General features: G+C 54.4%; 1 protein-coding gene across 1 annotated transcript in view; it reads right to left on the bottom strand.

Moving 5' to 3' along the window:
* Nucleotides 1-12,620: 12,620 nt before the first annotated feature.
* Nucleotides 12,621-15,597, bottom strand: part of SLC25A31 (solute carrier family 25 member 31) — a 41,173-nt gene continuing 38,196 nt past the window's right edge. The window contains exon 6 of the mRNA XM_001363883.4: nt 12,621-13,076. Within this exon, the coding sequence (XP_001363920.1) occupies nt 12,879-13,076 (198 nt within the window). The 3' untranslated portion in view covers nt 12,621-12,878. The remainder of the gene's footprint in view (nt 13,077-15,597) is intronic.

Raw genomic sequence — 15,597 nt, 5'->3', positions numbered from 1 at the left:
CTTCTGAGTCCAGCCCGGAGGGGGACAGTGGCTGAGACTCATTGACAAGCCCGGCACTGACCCTGCAGAGGGCCTGAGAGCGTCCGCTAAGATGGTATCTGTAAAAAAGCAGACGGCACGTGCCTGGCACGTAGTAGACACTATTGAAATGCTTCTTTCCTTGCTTTCTCCCCCTCTGTCCAACTCTCAGGGCTTAATGGTTCCCCTTGGGGTTCTGCCCCCCCTTCGTTCTGCCCAGAGACGGCTGCTTCTGGCCTCAGCTACACGGGCCTGGCAGAGCAGGCGGTGGGCCCTGCAAGGAAGGGAGGCTTGCCAAGGCGTCCTCCCTGCTGCCATCTGTGGCTGAGTGCCGCCTCCAGCCCTTTGGGCCTCTGGAGCTTCTCCACCTCCCAGAGAGCCCTAGGGCAGGGAGGGGCTTGGCTGCGCCATCTTGGGCTCCCCTATTCCTGTTCCCTCCACTGTGTTGCTCCGCCACTTGGTCTCTCCTGTGGCCAGCCAGCAAAGAAGCCCTTCCGGGCCTCCCGCACTGGACAGAGAGCACAGAGCCAGCAATCCGGCCACGGGAACGGTGGTAAAGGGGGGCGCGTGTTAGCCGAGACGTGGGGCGACGGCTGCGGAGTACTGCCGCGGAGGGCCCTGGATCCGCCCCCAAGTCAGTGTGCAGGCACCTAGTGTCCGTTCCTCTGTCCGCGGCCGTGCTCTTCCCTAGTAGAACGTCCCTGCCTGGCATGTCTCTCGCGCCGTGGCGCCTAGCACACAGTAGGGCTTCACAGATGCTTCTGCGGGTGAAAAGGAGGCGCTTCGCGTCTCTAGCATCCGCTTCGCCCTGAGCGTCCACATTTGACAGTCATTTCGGCAGCTCGAATTCGTCTTTGTGGGCGACAAGAGTGCTCCTTCCTCCCTGTTGGCCCCGCGCCGAAGCAACATGGCCCCCCTCGGCTCTCTTCTTCCGGACAGGCCTGTCCAAAGGGTGGCTTCCACCGCTGCCAGCGCCGCCCTCCCCCTTTAATCTCATGCGCTCCGGCCTCCCCCTGTGCCCTTCTAGCAGGGACGCTCTCCCGGGTCTCCCGTGGCCCCCGGCCAGCAGGCCTGGCCTTTGTGGCGTCCTCTCTCTTAACGGGTTCTTTCCAAAGCCTTTGGAGCCCACCGGATCCCTGGCCCTGGCCCGCGCGTGCCTCTGCTCCCATCTCCGGCCTGCCCTCGGTCTCCTGGGGGGCTCCCCTTCCCTGCCTCTGGGCCTCCGCCGCTTGCGTCTCCCCCTCGAGGAGGGCGACGACTCCCAAGCCTCCCCCTCCGGCCTGCCTCTTCTCCCTAGATCTAGTCCCGTGCCAGGGTCTCCCCCTCGAGGAGGGCGACGACTCCCGCCTGCCTCTTCTCCCTAGATCTAGTCCCGCGCCAGCCCCTCTCCTGGCGGCCTCCCCCTCCCGCCTGCCTCTTCTCCCTGGATCTAGTCCCGCGCCAGCCCCTCTCCTGGCGGCCTCCCCCTCCGGCCTGCCTCTTCTCCCTGGATCTAGTCCCGCGCCAGCCCCTCTCCTGGCGGCCTCCCCCTCCGGCCTGCCTCTTCTCCCTAGATCTAGTCCCGCGCCAGCCCCTCTCCTGGCGGTCTCGCTCTGTCACGGCCCAGACCCTTGCGAGCGCCCTGGGCTCCAGCTAAGTCGACCCCGTGCTGCTCCCTGGCCTCTCTCCCTCCACTGATGCCCTTAGAGGCAGCCAGAAGGCTGGGTCTGGAGTTCAAATTCAGCCTCAAAACTGGAGTAGCTGTGCGACCCTGGACAAGGCTCTTAGCTCTGCCTCAGTGTCCTCCCCTGTAAAATGGGGACGAGAACAACAGCACCCAGATTGGCATGAGGATGAAGTGAGATAGCGTCTGCCAAGCGTCCCATCCCTCGGGAACCTCTCTCTGGGCAAGCCTGACCTGCCCTTCCGTGCGGCTGCTCGGCTGCCGCCCTCTCCCCCCTGCCCCTGCCTCCCTGGGGTCCGACCTCACGGAAGTAGAAGGGAACAAGGCAAGGGAAGAGGCGGGCAAATGGAGGGGGAGCGACGAGGAACAGAGAGGGGGAGCAGCGCAGGGCTGAGAGGGGGTGCCATGAGGGAGGGCAGCGCGACCCTGAGCGTGCGCGGGGCGAACTCGCCCACTGAGCGGAAGCTCCGAGCACAGAGGCTTCTTCTCTCTCCTCCGGGCGAGCCGGGAAAGAGGCCGGTCCGGGAGCCGGCGCCGAGCCAGCGCCCGCGATCGGGGCCCTCTGCGGGCCCTGTCTGGGAGAAGGCCCTGCCCAGACGGTTCTCCGAAGGGCGGGAGAGCCCAGAGAGGCCGCCCGCCCCGGGAGCTCAGGGCGTCATGCCCAGCTGCCGGGCCTCAGGCTGGGCTTCCGGGCCCCGGGCTCCCCAGGGACACTGGACGGAGGTGCGGGCCTCCTGGGGGGCCGGCAACGTCCGAGGAGGAAAGCGGACGGAGAAGGGCTCCGCAGAGCCCCCCCAGCGAGCCCTGGCCCCTGAGTGTGAACTGGGGGGCCGGCAAACGCCCGAGGAGGAAAGCGGACGGAGAAGGGCTCCGCAGAGCCCCCCCAGCGGGCCGGAGAGCTGGGGGGCCGGCAAACGTCGGAGGAGGAAAGCGGACGGAGAAGGGCTCCGCAGAGCCCCCCCGGCGAGCCCTGGCCCCTGAGTGTGAACTGGGGGGCCGGCAAACGCCCGAGGAGGAAAGCGGACGGAGAAGGGCTCCGCAGAGCCCCCCCGGCGGGCCGGAGAGCTGGGGGGCCGGCAACGTCCGAGGAGGAAAGCGGACGGAGAAGGGCTCCGCAGAGCCCCCCCGGCAGGCCCTGGCCCCTGAGTGTGAGCTGGGGGGGCCGGCAAACGTCCGAGGAGGAAAGCGGATGGAGAAGGGCTCCGCAGAGCCCCCTCGGCGGGCCGGAGAGCTGGGGGGCCGGCAAACGTCGGAGGAGGAAAGCGGACGGAGAAGGGCTCCGCAGAGCCCCCCCAGCGAGCCCTGGCCCCTGAGTGTGAACTGGGGGGCCGGCAACGTCCGAGGAGGAAAGCGGACGGAGAAGGGCTCCGCAGAGCCCCCCCAGCGAGCCCTGGCCCCTGAGTGTGAACTGGGGGGCTGGCAAACGCCCGAGGAGGAAAGCGGACGGAGAAGGGCTCCGCAGAGCCCCCCCGGCGGGCCAGAGAGCTGGGGGGCCGGCAAACGCCCGAGGAGGAAAGCGGACGGAGAAGGGCTCCGCAGAGCCCCCCCGGCGGGCCCTGGCCCCTGAGTGTGAGCTGGGGGGGCCGGCAAACGCCCGAGGAGGAAAGCGGACGGAGAAGGGCTCCCCAGGGACACTGGACGGAGGCGCGGCTCTCCTGGGGGGCTGGCAACGTCCGAGGAGGAAAGCGGACGGAGAAGGGCTCCCCAGGGACACTGGACGGAGGTGCGGGCCTCCTGGGGGGCCGGCAACGTCCGAGGAGGAAAGCGGACGGAGAAGGGCTCCCCAGGGACACTGGACGGAGGTGCGGGCCTCCTGGGGGGCCGGCAACGTCCGAGGAGGAAAGCGGACGGAGAAGGGCTCCGCAGAGCCCCCCCAGCGAGCCCTGGCCCCTGAGTGTGAACTGGGGGGCCGGCAAACGCCCGAGGAGGAAAGCGGACGGAGAAGGGCTCCGCAGAGCCCCCCCGGCGGGCCGGAGAGCTGGGGGGCCGGCAAACGTCTGAGGAGGAAAGCGGACGGAGAAGGGCTCCGCAGAGCCCCCCCAGCGAGCCCTGGCCCCTGAGTGTGAACTGGGGGGCCGGCAAACGCCCGAGGAGGAAAGCGGACGGAGAAGGGCTCCGCAGAGCCCCCCCGGCGGGCCGGAGAGCTGGGGGGCCGGCAAACGTCCGAGGAGGAAAGCGGACGGAGAAGGGCTCCGCAGAGCCCCCCCAGCGAGCCCTGGCCCCTGAGTGTGAACTGGGGGGCCGGCAAACGCCCGAGGAGGAAAGCGGACGGAGAAGGGCTCCCCAGGGACACTGGACGGAGGCGCGGCTCTCCTGGGGGGCTGGCAACGTCCGAGGAGGAAAGTGGACGGAGAAGGGCTCCGCAGAGCCCCCCCGCGGGCCTGTTTGGGAAAGGCTTAAAGGCCGGAGGCCTTGGCGTTGGCTTCTAGAGCAGGGGAGCTGCTGGGTGGAAGAGGGAGCCTTTGGGACCTCGGGCAGCTGAGGAGAGCCTAGGGCGGCTGGGGGCGCTGGGAAGCTGGGAAGCCCATGCCAGGGCTCTGCAGGGATTGAGGGAGGGGCCTGCCTGCTGGCTGTGCAGGAAGAGGGCCGGGGCGGTAGGAGAGATGCCATAAAGGCGGGGGGTGGGGATGGGGGGCCGTGGCCGAGCGCGAGGAGCCAAGGGCGCCCTGCGCTTGGGGAGCGGCCGTCTCCTTGTCCCCCCAGACCACTTATCACCCTTTGGGTTTCCTTGCAGCTTGGGCCCCGGGAGGGGCAGCGGCTATTTCTCCAGAGATACGCCCTGGGGGAGGCACCCAAACACAAGGCCGGGCCAGCCCTGAGAGCGGACACGCAGCCAGTAAAATCAGCGGTCCTTTAGCGAATGCACTCGCTGGCTCAAGCAGCTCAGAAGAGCCACCCAGAGTGCCCGGGGCTGCCCTGGAGGGTGGAAGAGAGGGGCGAGCCCCGGCCGGGCCTTCTTCCTCTCCAGAGGGCCCATAGCTAGCCTAAGCACTAAGTATTTTGCTCTGACCCCTGGTTCAACCGGTCTGGGAGAGTTTGTCCTTGGCTGACCTCAGCAAAGCCACGGACCTGGGGAAGTCTCTCTTAAGAGGTGGGTCTCTCTTGAGGATAGTTTTTTGTTTTGTTTTGTTTTGAAAATCCAGGAAAGAAGTCAGGCTTTTCACCCACCACCTGCCAGTTCAAAAGGAAGAGATTTAAGAACAGCCTCACCAGGAACAGGGTCTCTGGTCCAGTCAGCAGATTCTTCCCCAGTCTCAACTCCAAAGAAGGAAGAACTGCCTCTCACGGGAAGTTCAACTCCAAGGAGAACTACACTCAGGAAGTCGTAACTCCCTTTTAAAGACACTTTCTTTTGACTCACTTCCTGTGCCATTTTACGTCTATCAATCACAGTTGAAGGGGCAGTTGGTTTGATTCTGATCCGTCACCCACCATTGCCTCCGTGGGTCACAGACCTCCCCCACTCAAGTGTGAATGGGGTGTTTACCCTTTGGTGATTAAATCTAAAAATGGGCAGGGGAGTTCATTTGGTTTTCAAAATCAGGGGAGAGTTCAGTTTAGTCTTCACAGCTCTGTGCAGCTGCCGGATATTAAGGACTTGTCTCTTTCCTGAGGAAAGCTTTGGTTTTGCCGACTCCCTTAGTGGTTCTGGGTTCTCCAGGCCGTCAGCACCGAAGGAGATGATACTTTGAAAGCACTTTGCCATCCTGCAAGCGCTCTCTAAATGCCTCATTACCAGCATCATCGTCAGCTTCACTAAGTAGCCTCACCTCCAAAGTTCACATTGTCCCACTATATCGCCACTCCAAGATCTGGAAATAGCTCCCTTAGCACTGAGGATTGAGGGGAGGACCAGTCTTTCTAGATAAAATGTATACATCTATGTAGTTAGAGTCAACTAGGTGACACAGTGGATGTTGGACCTGAGGGCAGGAAGACTTGAATTCACACCCTGTCTCAAAAATGTGCTAGCTGTGTGACCCTGGGCGAGTCATTTAATTCCGTTTCCTCCTTTACAGTGGGAGTGGAAATGGGACTTACCTCACAGGGCCGTGGGAGACATGTTGCAAACTGAGGTGGCGCTGTAAATGCTTATGATTGTCGTCGTCTTCATCGTCATCCCCACCATCCTGGTGGCTGCTTCCCGCACGAGCCCGAGGACGGTCTCTTTCCTTCCTCAATGAGATCAGTGCCTGGGCTCAGCTTTCTGTCCTGATACGTGCCCACCAGGAACGCCCTCCACCGTGGCCCCGCCCTTGGACCTGCTTCTGCGGGCTCCACGCCCTTCCCCTCCGACGCTCCTTGTTGGGCCTCACGGTGGCCAGTCTTGCTTCTGACCCTCCCTTCGTCCTTCTCCCTGCCCGTGCTTCTTCCCCAGACTCACCCCGCACCGGCTCTGAGAGGCTGGCTGGAGGGAGCCGGCAGTCCCCGAGTCCTGGGGCCTGCGTGCCACGGCACGCCGGAGAGGGGCCACGTGTCCTCCTGCAGCCGCAGAGCCTCGTGAGCACGGCTTCTGGAGCAGCCACGGGCTCTCTTGCCATCCTCCGGGATTCTGCCAGCCCGTTCCGGGGCGACTGTGGCAGAGACCAAAGGGTCAGCTCTGTGGGGGCGGGGCGGGAATAGGGTCCCCCCGCGGGCCTGCACGCTGAGGGGGGTCTGCTGGGATTTTATTCGGCGCCTGGCTGGGTCTAGCAGCACCCGGAATTAGGGCGAGAGAGCAAAGGGCCTGGGCGGCTGGGGGGAGGCACGCGTCCCGAGTTCCCCACGTCGGGAAAGGGGCCTTTGGGCCCTTACTGCGGGCTTTCCTGGGCCGGGTGGCTGTCAGGCTTTTTGCTCCCTTACGGGGCTTCACCCCTGATGGCCCGGTCCGTTCTTGGGGCTTCGTTTGCTTCTCCCTACGGAGGATCCCAGAAGTGCACAACCAATCCTAGTCTTTCTCCGCCATTGAACTAGACTTTAAAACCTCTTCCCACGACTGTGCATCGGTTCCGAGGCAGAAGAGCAAGCGCTAGGGGCTAGGCAATGGGAGGGAAGTGACTTGCCCAGGGCCACACAGCTAGACTGTGTCTGAGGCCACATTTTATCCCAGGACCTCCCGTTTGTGGGCTCCTAGGCTAGGTTTCCTATCGGCATCACAGATCCAGGAAGTCCAGTTCAGTCCCTGCCTTCGGTGCTTGGGCCTTGGACCCCAGGGCTCCTAAGTCCCTTCCCTCCCTAGATCAGGGATCCCCGGATCCCGGTGTCCCGAACGGAATTCCCATCGAGGCCAGCGGCCGGGTGGGCCCTCCTCCCAGTTCCTGTCGCCTCCGCTCTGGGCTCGCCCACGGCCCGCGTCCAGCCCTAATTCCCTTTCCTGGTGCACCCACCTCCGGGGCCTGCCTGTGCCCTCTCCTGGACCGGCCTCTTCTCGCCGCCTCTTGGAACCTCTGGTCCTCCTCAGGGGCCTCTGCTGGCGTTCCCCGCCCGGCCTCTCCTCTCTCCCCACAGTGGGTGACCGCCCGCCCGCCCGCCCGCCACACAGGCGGAGCCCGAGGACCTCGGTGAGCCCGCGCGAGAGGCGCCGTCCCAGGTCTCCCTTCAGCCAGACTCCCCCAGAAGCACCCCGGGGAGGGAGCTGGTTCAGGCCGGCGCAAGCAGAGCATCCCCACAGACACAGCCGCCGGGAAGCCCTGTGGCAGAGCAGCTGGCGCTGCTGTCAGGGGGGCGGCCTGGGATCCTCCTCCCGTGCCCCGAGACTGTGGCTGGGGTAGACATTCCGCCAACGCACCGAGGCCCGCTGGTGCCCCTCCGCCTGGTTCAGCAGGCCAGAGCGGGGGGCCACCCCCGGCACCCCTAGATTTTTATGCCAGTAAGAGCCACCCGGCTCCCTTGTTCTCCCGGGAGAGCTCCTGGCGGCATCGGTTCTCATCCAGAGGAAGAGCCAGAAGCCAGTTCACCACTGCCACCCGGGCATAAGCCAGAGAAGGAAGAGGGGTCTCCATGGCGTGCCTGGGCCGCTCGGGGTAGGGGGGAGCCTCTAACAAGGGCGCCCCATTGCACCCACCAGTATCTAGGAATCAGACTGGTTTGAGAGAGCAGGGGGAGGCACGAACTGGGTTCTTAGGGAATATTTCAGTAACTACAGATCAATATATCTGGTTTCCTTTTTAAGCCGACTGGATGCATTCAAAAACATTCCTCTGAAAGAGGTCCATAGGTTTCACCAGGCTTCAAAGGGTGTCCAGGCCACAAAAACCGTAAAAGCTCGTGCCTAGTCACACCTGTATCTAGATCGGTAGCGCAGGCCGGCGTAGCTGTGGTTCTTACCTCGGTCCTTCCATTAATCTTCACAGAGGCCCCTGCATTCCTCTCCCCGCCATGCTGAGCCCTTCTTCCTCCTGTAGGCCTCTGAAGGCTTCATGGATGACCTAAAGGGCCTTAGATGGTTCACAGTGCAAATGTGTTTTCCCACACACAACCTCATTGGAACCTCAGCAACCTGGAAGCGAAGGGTTGAATAATTTAAACATTCAAAGCTGGTGATCTTCCACAGACCTGGGTCTCCTCAAAGTGCCTGCTGCTTCGTGGGACTGGTGCGTTCTTGGTAAGGTGGCTGGATGCCTACAAAGAGTGGCCGGGCTTCTGCTCTCCCGCCCCATCCTGCTCCCCACCAGGGGTCTCAGGAGGCTCTGCTCACCATCCCTACCATTCAGCCTCCCGAGCATGCCAGGTAGGAAGGGCTCACACCACAGCCTTTAGCTGCTCACTTATACTCGGGTCCTAGGAACTTTAGATTACTCCACCCTACTTAGTCTAACAAAAACAGGAATGTCTACACCCACACTTAAGGATTAAGTATTTAGGAGGATGGCCTATGACAGACATGTGCTAGCAAATGACAAATCAGAAACAACTGACAGATCCCTGGGCTGTCCTAAGTCAAGCTTAAGTTACCATTGGTTTATGTAAGACTCAGGAAAGTGATGTAAAAACCATCTATATATTTCACATCACTTCCTTTCTCCAGCTCTTTGGAGGCAGAGAGGTGGCTGGTGGAGCGTGCTGAGGCCGAGCTTTTCAGCATCTTGGGTGCAGTTGCTATTGTCTGGGTTTAGTGGTGAGTTTTCCTTGATATCATACTGGAGGAAGCTGAATAGCCTAGTACAGGTGAGGCATCTTTACTGAGCTCTATTGGATTTTAGGCTGATTCTTTCTCCTTTACCTTCCAAACACCATCCTTTTAAAAAGCCACTAATCTTCAAAGATCTCGTGGTGGAGGACTTTGAACTCCCTCTGGCACAGGCCAGGCGGGAGAAATCCTCTACCTTTTCCCTCTCCCTTTTCCTTAATTCCTTCCCTCTATATTAATTAAACCACCATAAATTAAAAAACTGACTTGGGTATTTTATTTGGGACATTCCCTGGCAACCAAAAATAATTTAGATTAGGTAACAATCCTAAAATTATCCTTACAGTCCCATAGTCCAAAGCTCTGTAGAAAGCTACAGGAACACCTTGGATTGCACTGGTCCCTCTTCTGCTAGGTTGTCTCTATCATAATTCACCTCCTTCCTCCACTAGGATCTTCTATTCAGTCCTTTCCCCACCTTTCAGGATCCCAAATGGCAAATCAGACAAACTGCATCATTAGCTCGGCAGGATTGCCAGGGGTGACTTCTCACATCTCCAAAAGGGAGAGTCCAGGGGAAGCTGATGGCGTCTATAACTGATTTAAAAGAAGGGCAGCTCCATTCTGTACATTAGTACAGAATTCAGTTAAGTTTTCTTTTATTGAATGAAGCAGGCACAAGGTTCATATATAGAGACAGATGAATACTTCCAAGTGTAAAAATGTGTTGACAAATTGTTCTAGACAAATAGATGAAAATAACACGACTGTGTCCCTGGGTGGTGGGGAAGCAGAGGCCAGATGGGAAGGTAACTCTGAGAACTGCCAGTGTCTTCCCCAAGCTCCTACTTCCTCCTCTATTCAGACACAAAGACTGGGCTGTTCCAGAGGTGGTCCAGACACAGCAATACCCACTCCTGTGTTCTCTGACAGGAACAGATAAGAAGCATGGTGTAAGAATATAAAATTTAGGTTTTATGCGCTAAATATGAAGGTTCTAAAGTAATACTGTGGTCACCAATTTAAAAATATTATAGCTTAAGTCAAAATGACTTTTAGCAACTTTATTTATAAAGAGGTATAAGGAGTGAAAGTGGAAAAATGTAGCTAAAGAGGCAGATTTTAACAAGCCTACCAGCCCTACTCTGGTGAAGTGAGGTTCAGTCCCACAGGGGCTTCCCACATCCCTTGTCCCTACATGGATTTCCCAGTAATCCTCAAGCCAGAAGTCTGGTGATATCTTTAGCTAGAGTTCCACCAATATGGCCTCCTCCAGGGAAGGAAGGACTCTCTGGAACCAGAAGCCAGGAAATGAAGGCCAGCTACTCACTAAGCAAGCCTATGCAGGATCCAGGGAGAATCTCCTCCCTCAGTCCAGCTCACCAATGCAGAGAGTCCAAAGAGGAACTCCAAAGGAGAACTTCAAAAGAGAAGTCCCTTGAACAGGAAGTTCAGGACTTTTTATAGTCCTTTCCCCACATCACTTCCTGGCCCTTTCCCACTTTACAGGAACCAATCATAGTCTTTCAAATGCCTAGCTTTGTCCAGGGGCAGGGCAGTGGCCTCTGGAGTTGTCACCCACTTTAGTAAGTAGGCATGCTTTAAGTTCTTGATTTGTTTAGCTAAAAATAGTCATGGCAAGAGTTAATCCTATCTTCACAATTCCCCCCCATGATTCTTTGGGAGACTAGTCTCCCAAATGAATCATTTAACATAACTAGCTTATACCTCTAAAGATCTAGCTAAAGGTGCATACAATAATGCACTTTCTAAGAGATAACTACAATAATTGGAGAGAAGGAAATAGAAGAGAGGGAGCAAAACCAATGTTTGCTAGGAGCATTGACAAAAAGCCAATTAGGGCAGTCCCCTTTGGCATAAGAGTACATTCAGAATAAATGTGTTCAACCCCCTTCAGTTCAATCAATTACATCCCAAAATTCATTCTGGATATTCTGATACGGTGTAGGTTTCTTTATGGCACTTTCTCCAAAAAGTTCATATTCTTGATTTGGGGAGTTAGGAAGCTTTTTTTCCTGAAATTTTTCTCAAAATTTTTTAAATCTTGGATTTTACAAAAATTATACAATGGGCCAAGACAGCCTTGAAGCTAGGAAGGCCTTGGTTCAAATTGTGCCCTCGATCCATTCTGAGAGACCCTGAGCAAGACAACTCTCTGATCTGACAGACTGTAGATGCCAGGAGGGTCCCATCATTCTCCTCCCTTGGGGATTCCTTATCCTGGTGAAATCTCACTCCTAGTATTTGGCCACTATAAACACACAAGGTTATGAATGTTTGTGGTGGCCTCCCCTTTAGATTTCCATGTCTTGACAGGCTTTGTTCTCCTCATTCTCTGCTCTGCTTTTGTACTAACCATTCAGGAGCATGACTTCCTTGGCAGCCACTGCTAGTTGGATAAATGTTCAATAAATGTTAAGAAATCTGTTATTTTTATGCATACAAAAATCTTGAGGAAAAAACTGCAGTGAAAGCAAATTGCTTTTACAAGTTTCAAAGACTAGGGCAACCTAAAAAATGTGGCTTTATCTGTGTATTGTATAACTGAAAATCTGTTACCCTAAAGGGGAACTACATTTCCCAAGAGCCCACTGACTTCCTGTCATTACATACTTTCTGTAGACAGGGAATAAAATATCCAGGAGGCAGTCCTGCTCTGCCTCTCTTGGCTTGCAGCCTGTGGTGATGGTGGTGAGGTTGGGATTTTGAAAATGGCTAATCAGGCATGGGCATGTAGTTTTTATTTTGTATCCTCTTTATTCCTTGATTCATAATGATCATTTGATAAACCTCTATAGTATTTTTATTATTTGAGATTTAATTTCAATTTTTACCATATATTTGTATGACCTTGGGGAAATCCTTCTATCTTCTCAGGGTTTGGATTCATCTGTAGCAGGAAGGAGCAGAGTGCCATCATCTACAGTGATTCCAACCAGGTCCTTTTTGGGGGCTTTTAATTCAGAATCTAAATGTTATTTTGGAACAAGTGCACATCACCCATTTCTGCTCATTCTCGGCTTCATGATCTTTAGCTGTTAACTTATGACCTCTGCCTTTTGGCATTTCAGGACCGAGAAGAACTTATTGCAAAGACAGAGAGCTTCCTGAAGCATTTCTTCCAGGTCACTTATATAGTCCAGCCCCAATCCCAGAGGGGCAATTCTCCATGGAGGGGGGCCCTCATTTGCCCTTACATTTTATTTCTTGTTTCAGCCACTTCCCTATAATCAAATATCCGTTCAATCTAATAGATCATCTGACCCAACCCCACAATTTTGAGGCCAAATGGATTGGTCTGCGGTCACACAAGCTAATGGACTTTTATTTTTTACCAGATGCCATGCTACCTTGTAGCTGTTTATAAACTTAGTAAATCAGAAACTGATTTATAATTGTTTTGATCTTTCTTTATTGTCTGTCAGTCAATACAGAGTACAGAAACTTATTGTTCCAAGATGTACTATGTCATGGATCCATGAGACTTTTAAAGATGAAGGGCAGGAGAGAAGACTTAGAGCTTTGAAACCAAAGGATTATATTTAGTTTACCTTCAAAGCCATTCTTTGACTGATATGTCTAAGATAACTGACACCTGATATCTAAACTCTTTGGCCTTTATTAAGGTATAAGAAACAGGCTAATAAAACGCAACTGCTCAGAAGAAAACTTGTACAAATAGACCTAAGTGACGGTTTCTCGCCAGATGAACTTTTCAAGAGATGTTTAATGATCTCAATATATGTATTTTAGCTGATTGTGATGGGGAATACTAAAATAGCACATTTGAAAGAAAAATCATTTCATTGATCATATTTTAAACAAGACACTTTTATTTTTGGTAATAAAAATAAAATATTTGATACTGCTACAAATAGTATGTACTACTGGTGGATAAATGGGAAATGCTTCCAGAGAGGGTGAAAAAGCACTTAACTATCTGACTGAGAGTCTTTAAATTGTACAAACAGCCAGAGCAATTTTAGAAAATACTGATATATGAAACAACGAGCTAACAATTAGACAAATGGTAGCTCTTCAAACAAGGAAGCTCTGCACTCATGCCAATTATTCCACTGAACTGCCTCCAATGTCAATATTTAACAGCTCTTTGATTTTATCATACAAGACCAGCACTAAGGCACCGCCTGTGCCTCGGAGGACATTGGAGAAGGCTCCACGGAAGAAAGCCCCGAAGCCTTCGTGTTGGTATATCTTCACAAAGCAGTCGATGGTTCCCTTGTACTGGCGCTCCGCCTCGCCACTCTGCAGCAAAACAAAGACCAATCAGCATTTTCTGCTCGAAGTTTAACCTTATGTCTTACACTACCTAACAAGGAATGATTTGTTCTTTAGTCTCATAATATTTAAAAATGAACAAGTCCTTTTGCTTCCCGAAATATCACTAAACACAAGCTGCTTGCCCACATGCAATTCTAACGTTAGGGAAAGTCATTAACAACCTCAAACCGTGGCCTTCTGCTAGAGTTTCAGACTCTCAGGACAAATATCTACAGCCTCTTTGAAAACCAAGAAGGACAAGAGGCGAACAACAGGAAGCAAGCAGGAACATCATCCTGCTAGAACCATAGTGACAGCGGGGCTGCTTCCCAGGCTGGAGGAAACAGGAACTCGACAGGATTTATGCCTACCTTGTAGGTGGCCCAGCAGCCATAGCACCAAGATCCCCAGTCTGCTTCTCCCTGTTCTGAGGGGGAAACCAAATGGACTTGGAGTTGGATCAGGCCTTCGAGGCCTAATATTTGGGAATGCAATGGAGTTGAGGACTTGAATGAATACTGAGTTTCTCAAAGATATTTTCAAGTACAGAATAAGAGTGCAGACTTCAATGACGCCAACGCTGCTGCTGCTGGGATGACAATAACAAAATAACAAAAAAGGAAGTTGGGCCGGCAGGGGGCACCATAGTGTGCAGAGCCTTGGGACTGGGGTCAGGAAGATTCATCTTCCTGGGTTCAAATTTGGCTCAGACACTAGCTGTATGAATCTCGGCAAATCATGTAATCATGACAGCCTCAGGTCCCTCTCCATAAGATGAGCTGGAGAAGGAAATGACAAACTATTCCAGTGTCTCAGACCAGAAAAATTCAAGACTAAACAACAACAACAGTCTGCTAGGTGCTTTCATCATTATCATTGGTAGCACCATCATTTTTTAGGCATCTAGGTACAAAACTTATCTTTTCTTCTTCTCTCCCTCCTACTCAGTTCTGATCTACGGTATCTTTCTTGCTCATCTGTTGTCTTCGTATCCCACTGCCTTCTCTAGTCCAGGCTCTCTGGCCTGGCCTCATTGATAGCCTCCTACATGGCCTCCCTGCCTCTAAGTCATACTCTTCTCCCACAGTTATCTTCCTGATAACAGACAACATCTCATCATAGGAATCCTTGCTCAAAAACCTTGAACGGCTCTCCACTGTTTACTGAAGAAATACAAATCCCTTGGCTTGGTCTTCAAGGTCCTCTAAAATTCAACTTCCTTTCACAGACTGATTAACTCTGCCCCCTCTTTGACTTGCCTGCCCTGGGCCACCACATTAACCAGCCAGGAACATTGCCTCCTCTTCCCTCGTGGCCCACTTGGGGTGCTTCTTTCTCCATGAAGCCTTTCCCAATTCCCTCTTCCCACAAGTTATCTTTTTGGCCTGCTGGAGCTGCTCCCACACATGCAAACAGCCCGCCGTGGAGTCAGGGGGTTCTGAATGGGAGTCCCTGCGTTGGGGGAGTGGGCCACCTGGGCCTGGGGGCCAGCCACGAGGAAAATCACACTGGGGAGAAGATGGGCGAGTGCCTGCGAGCAGGGACCAAGGCCTCCTCTCAAGCAGCGGGTGGGCGGGTGGCTGTCTCTCCCGTCCTCTTGCCTTCCCCTGCACAGCCCCAGCAGGAGAAAGCAGACACTCCCCAAAAGGGAACACCCACACAGGAATGAGGAGGATTGCAGGATTCTTTTCCTAAAGTTGTATTTGTATGAAATTAATTCACAGAACAGAACAGGTCTATAATGTAAATCAAAGTGCTTAGCCCGGAACCTAAGTTTCCTCATCTGTAAAGTCACCACCATAATACCTTCTGAACCATCTGACAGTTATCTGGCTCAAAGAGAGTAATGTTTATGAAGCTCTTTGTGTCAATCATGGACTAGTAGAATGGGAAAGAGTGGTGGCTTTGGAGACAGAGGCCCTGGTTTCCCCTGCCACAGTCTGATTTTGGGCAGGTCACTTAAACCCGGGGGCCTCAGTTCCATAATCTATAAAATGCAGGTCTTGGACCACGTCCAGCTCTAAATCTATGACCTTGATATTTATGTGTGTTTCCGCCCCTCCTTAGACTGAAAACCCCTCGAGGGCAGAGATTTTCGTTGATTTTTATCTTTTTCTTCCCAACAATCAGCCCCGTTTACTGAAATGAAGTTTAAGAGATAGTCCCCAGGCCGACAGGACTTTTGGAGAGAATCCCAAGGATCTGAGCTTTCCCCACTGAGCCCAATGGTTAGCTCTCCCCTGGAAGGGTAGTCCCACTTGTTAAAATCACCATTTTCCCAGGCGATCCGCGATCAAACCCCTGACATTCTTCTGCCCTCTTTTCTTTCTTCCTCTCCACCTAGCCTCGGATTAAGGTACACCACCCTTATGCCTCACGGGCCCCATGTCTAGCTGCTCAGCTTGTTTCTAGGCCTGTATAAGCACGATCACGTCCTCTAGACAGAGGCCCGTACGCTGGCTAGTTCCATGAAGACCCCAACGCCTCCCCTTCTCATTGGACTTTG

The sequence above is a fragment of the Monodelphis domestica genome, chromosome 6 (assembly GCF_027887165.1).
Source record: "Monodelphis domestica isolate mMonDom1 chromosome 6, mMonDom1.pri, whole genome shotgun sequence".
In the NCBI taxonomy this organism is placed as follows: domain Eukaryota; kingdom Metazoa; phylum Chordata; class Mammalia; order Didelphimorphia; family Didelphidae; genus Monodelphis; species Monodelphis domestica.
Note: the sequence above shows the minus strand (reverse complement) of the source record. Positions and strands in the feature narration are given on the sequence as shown.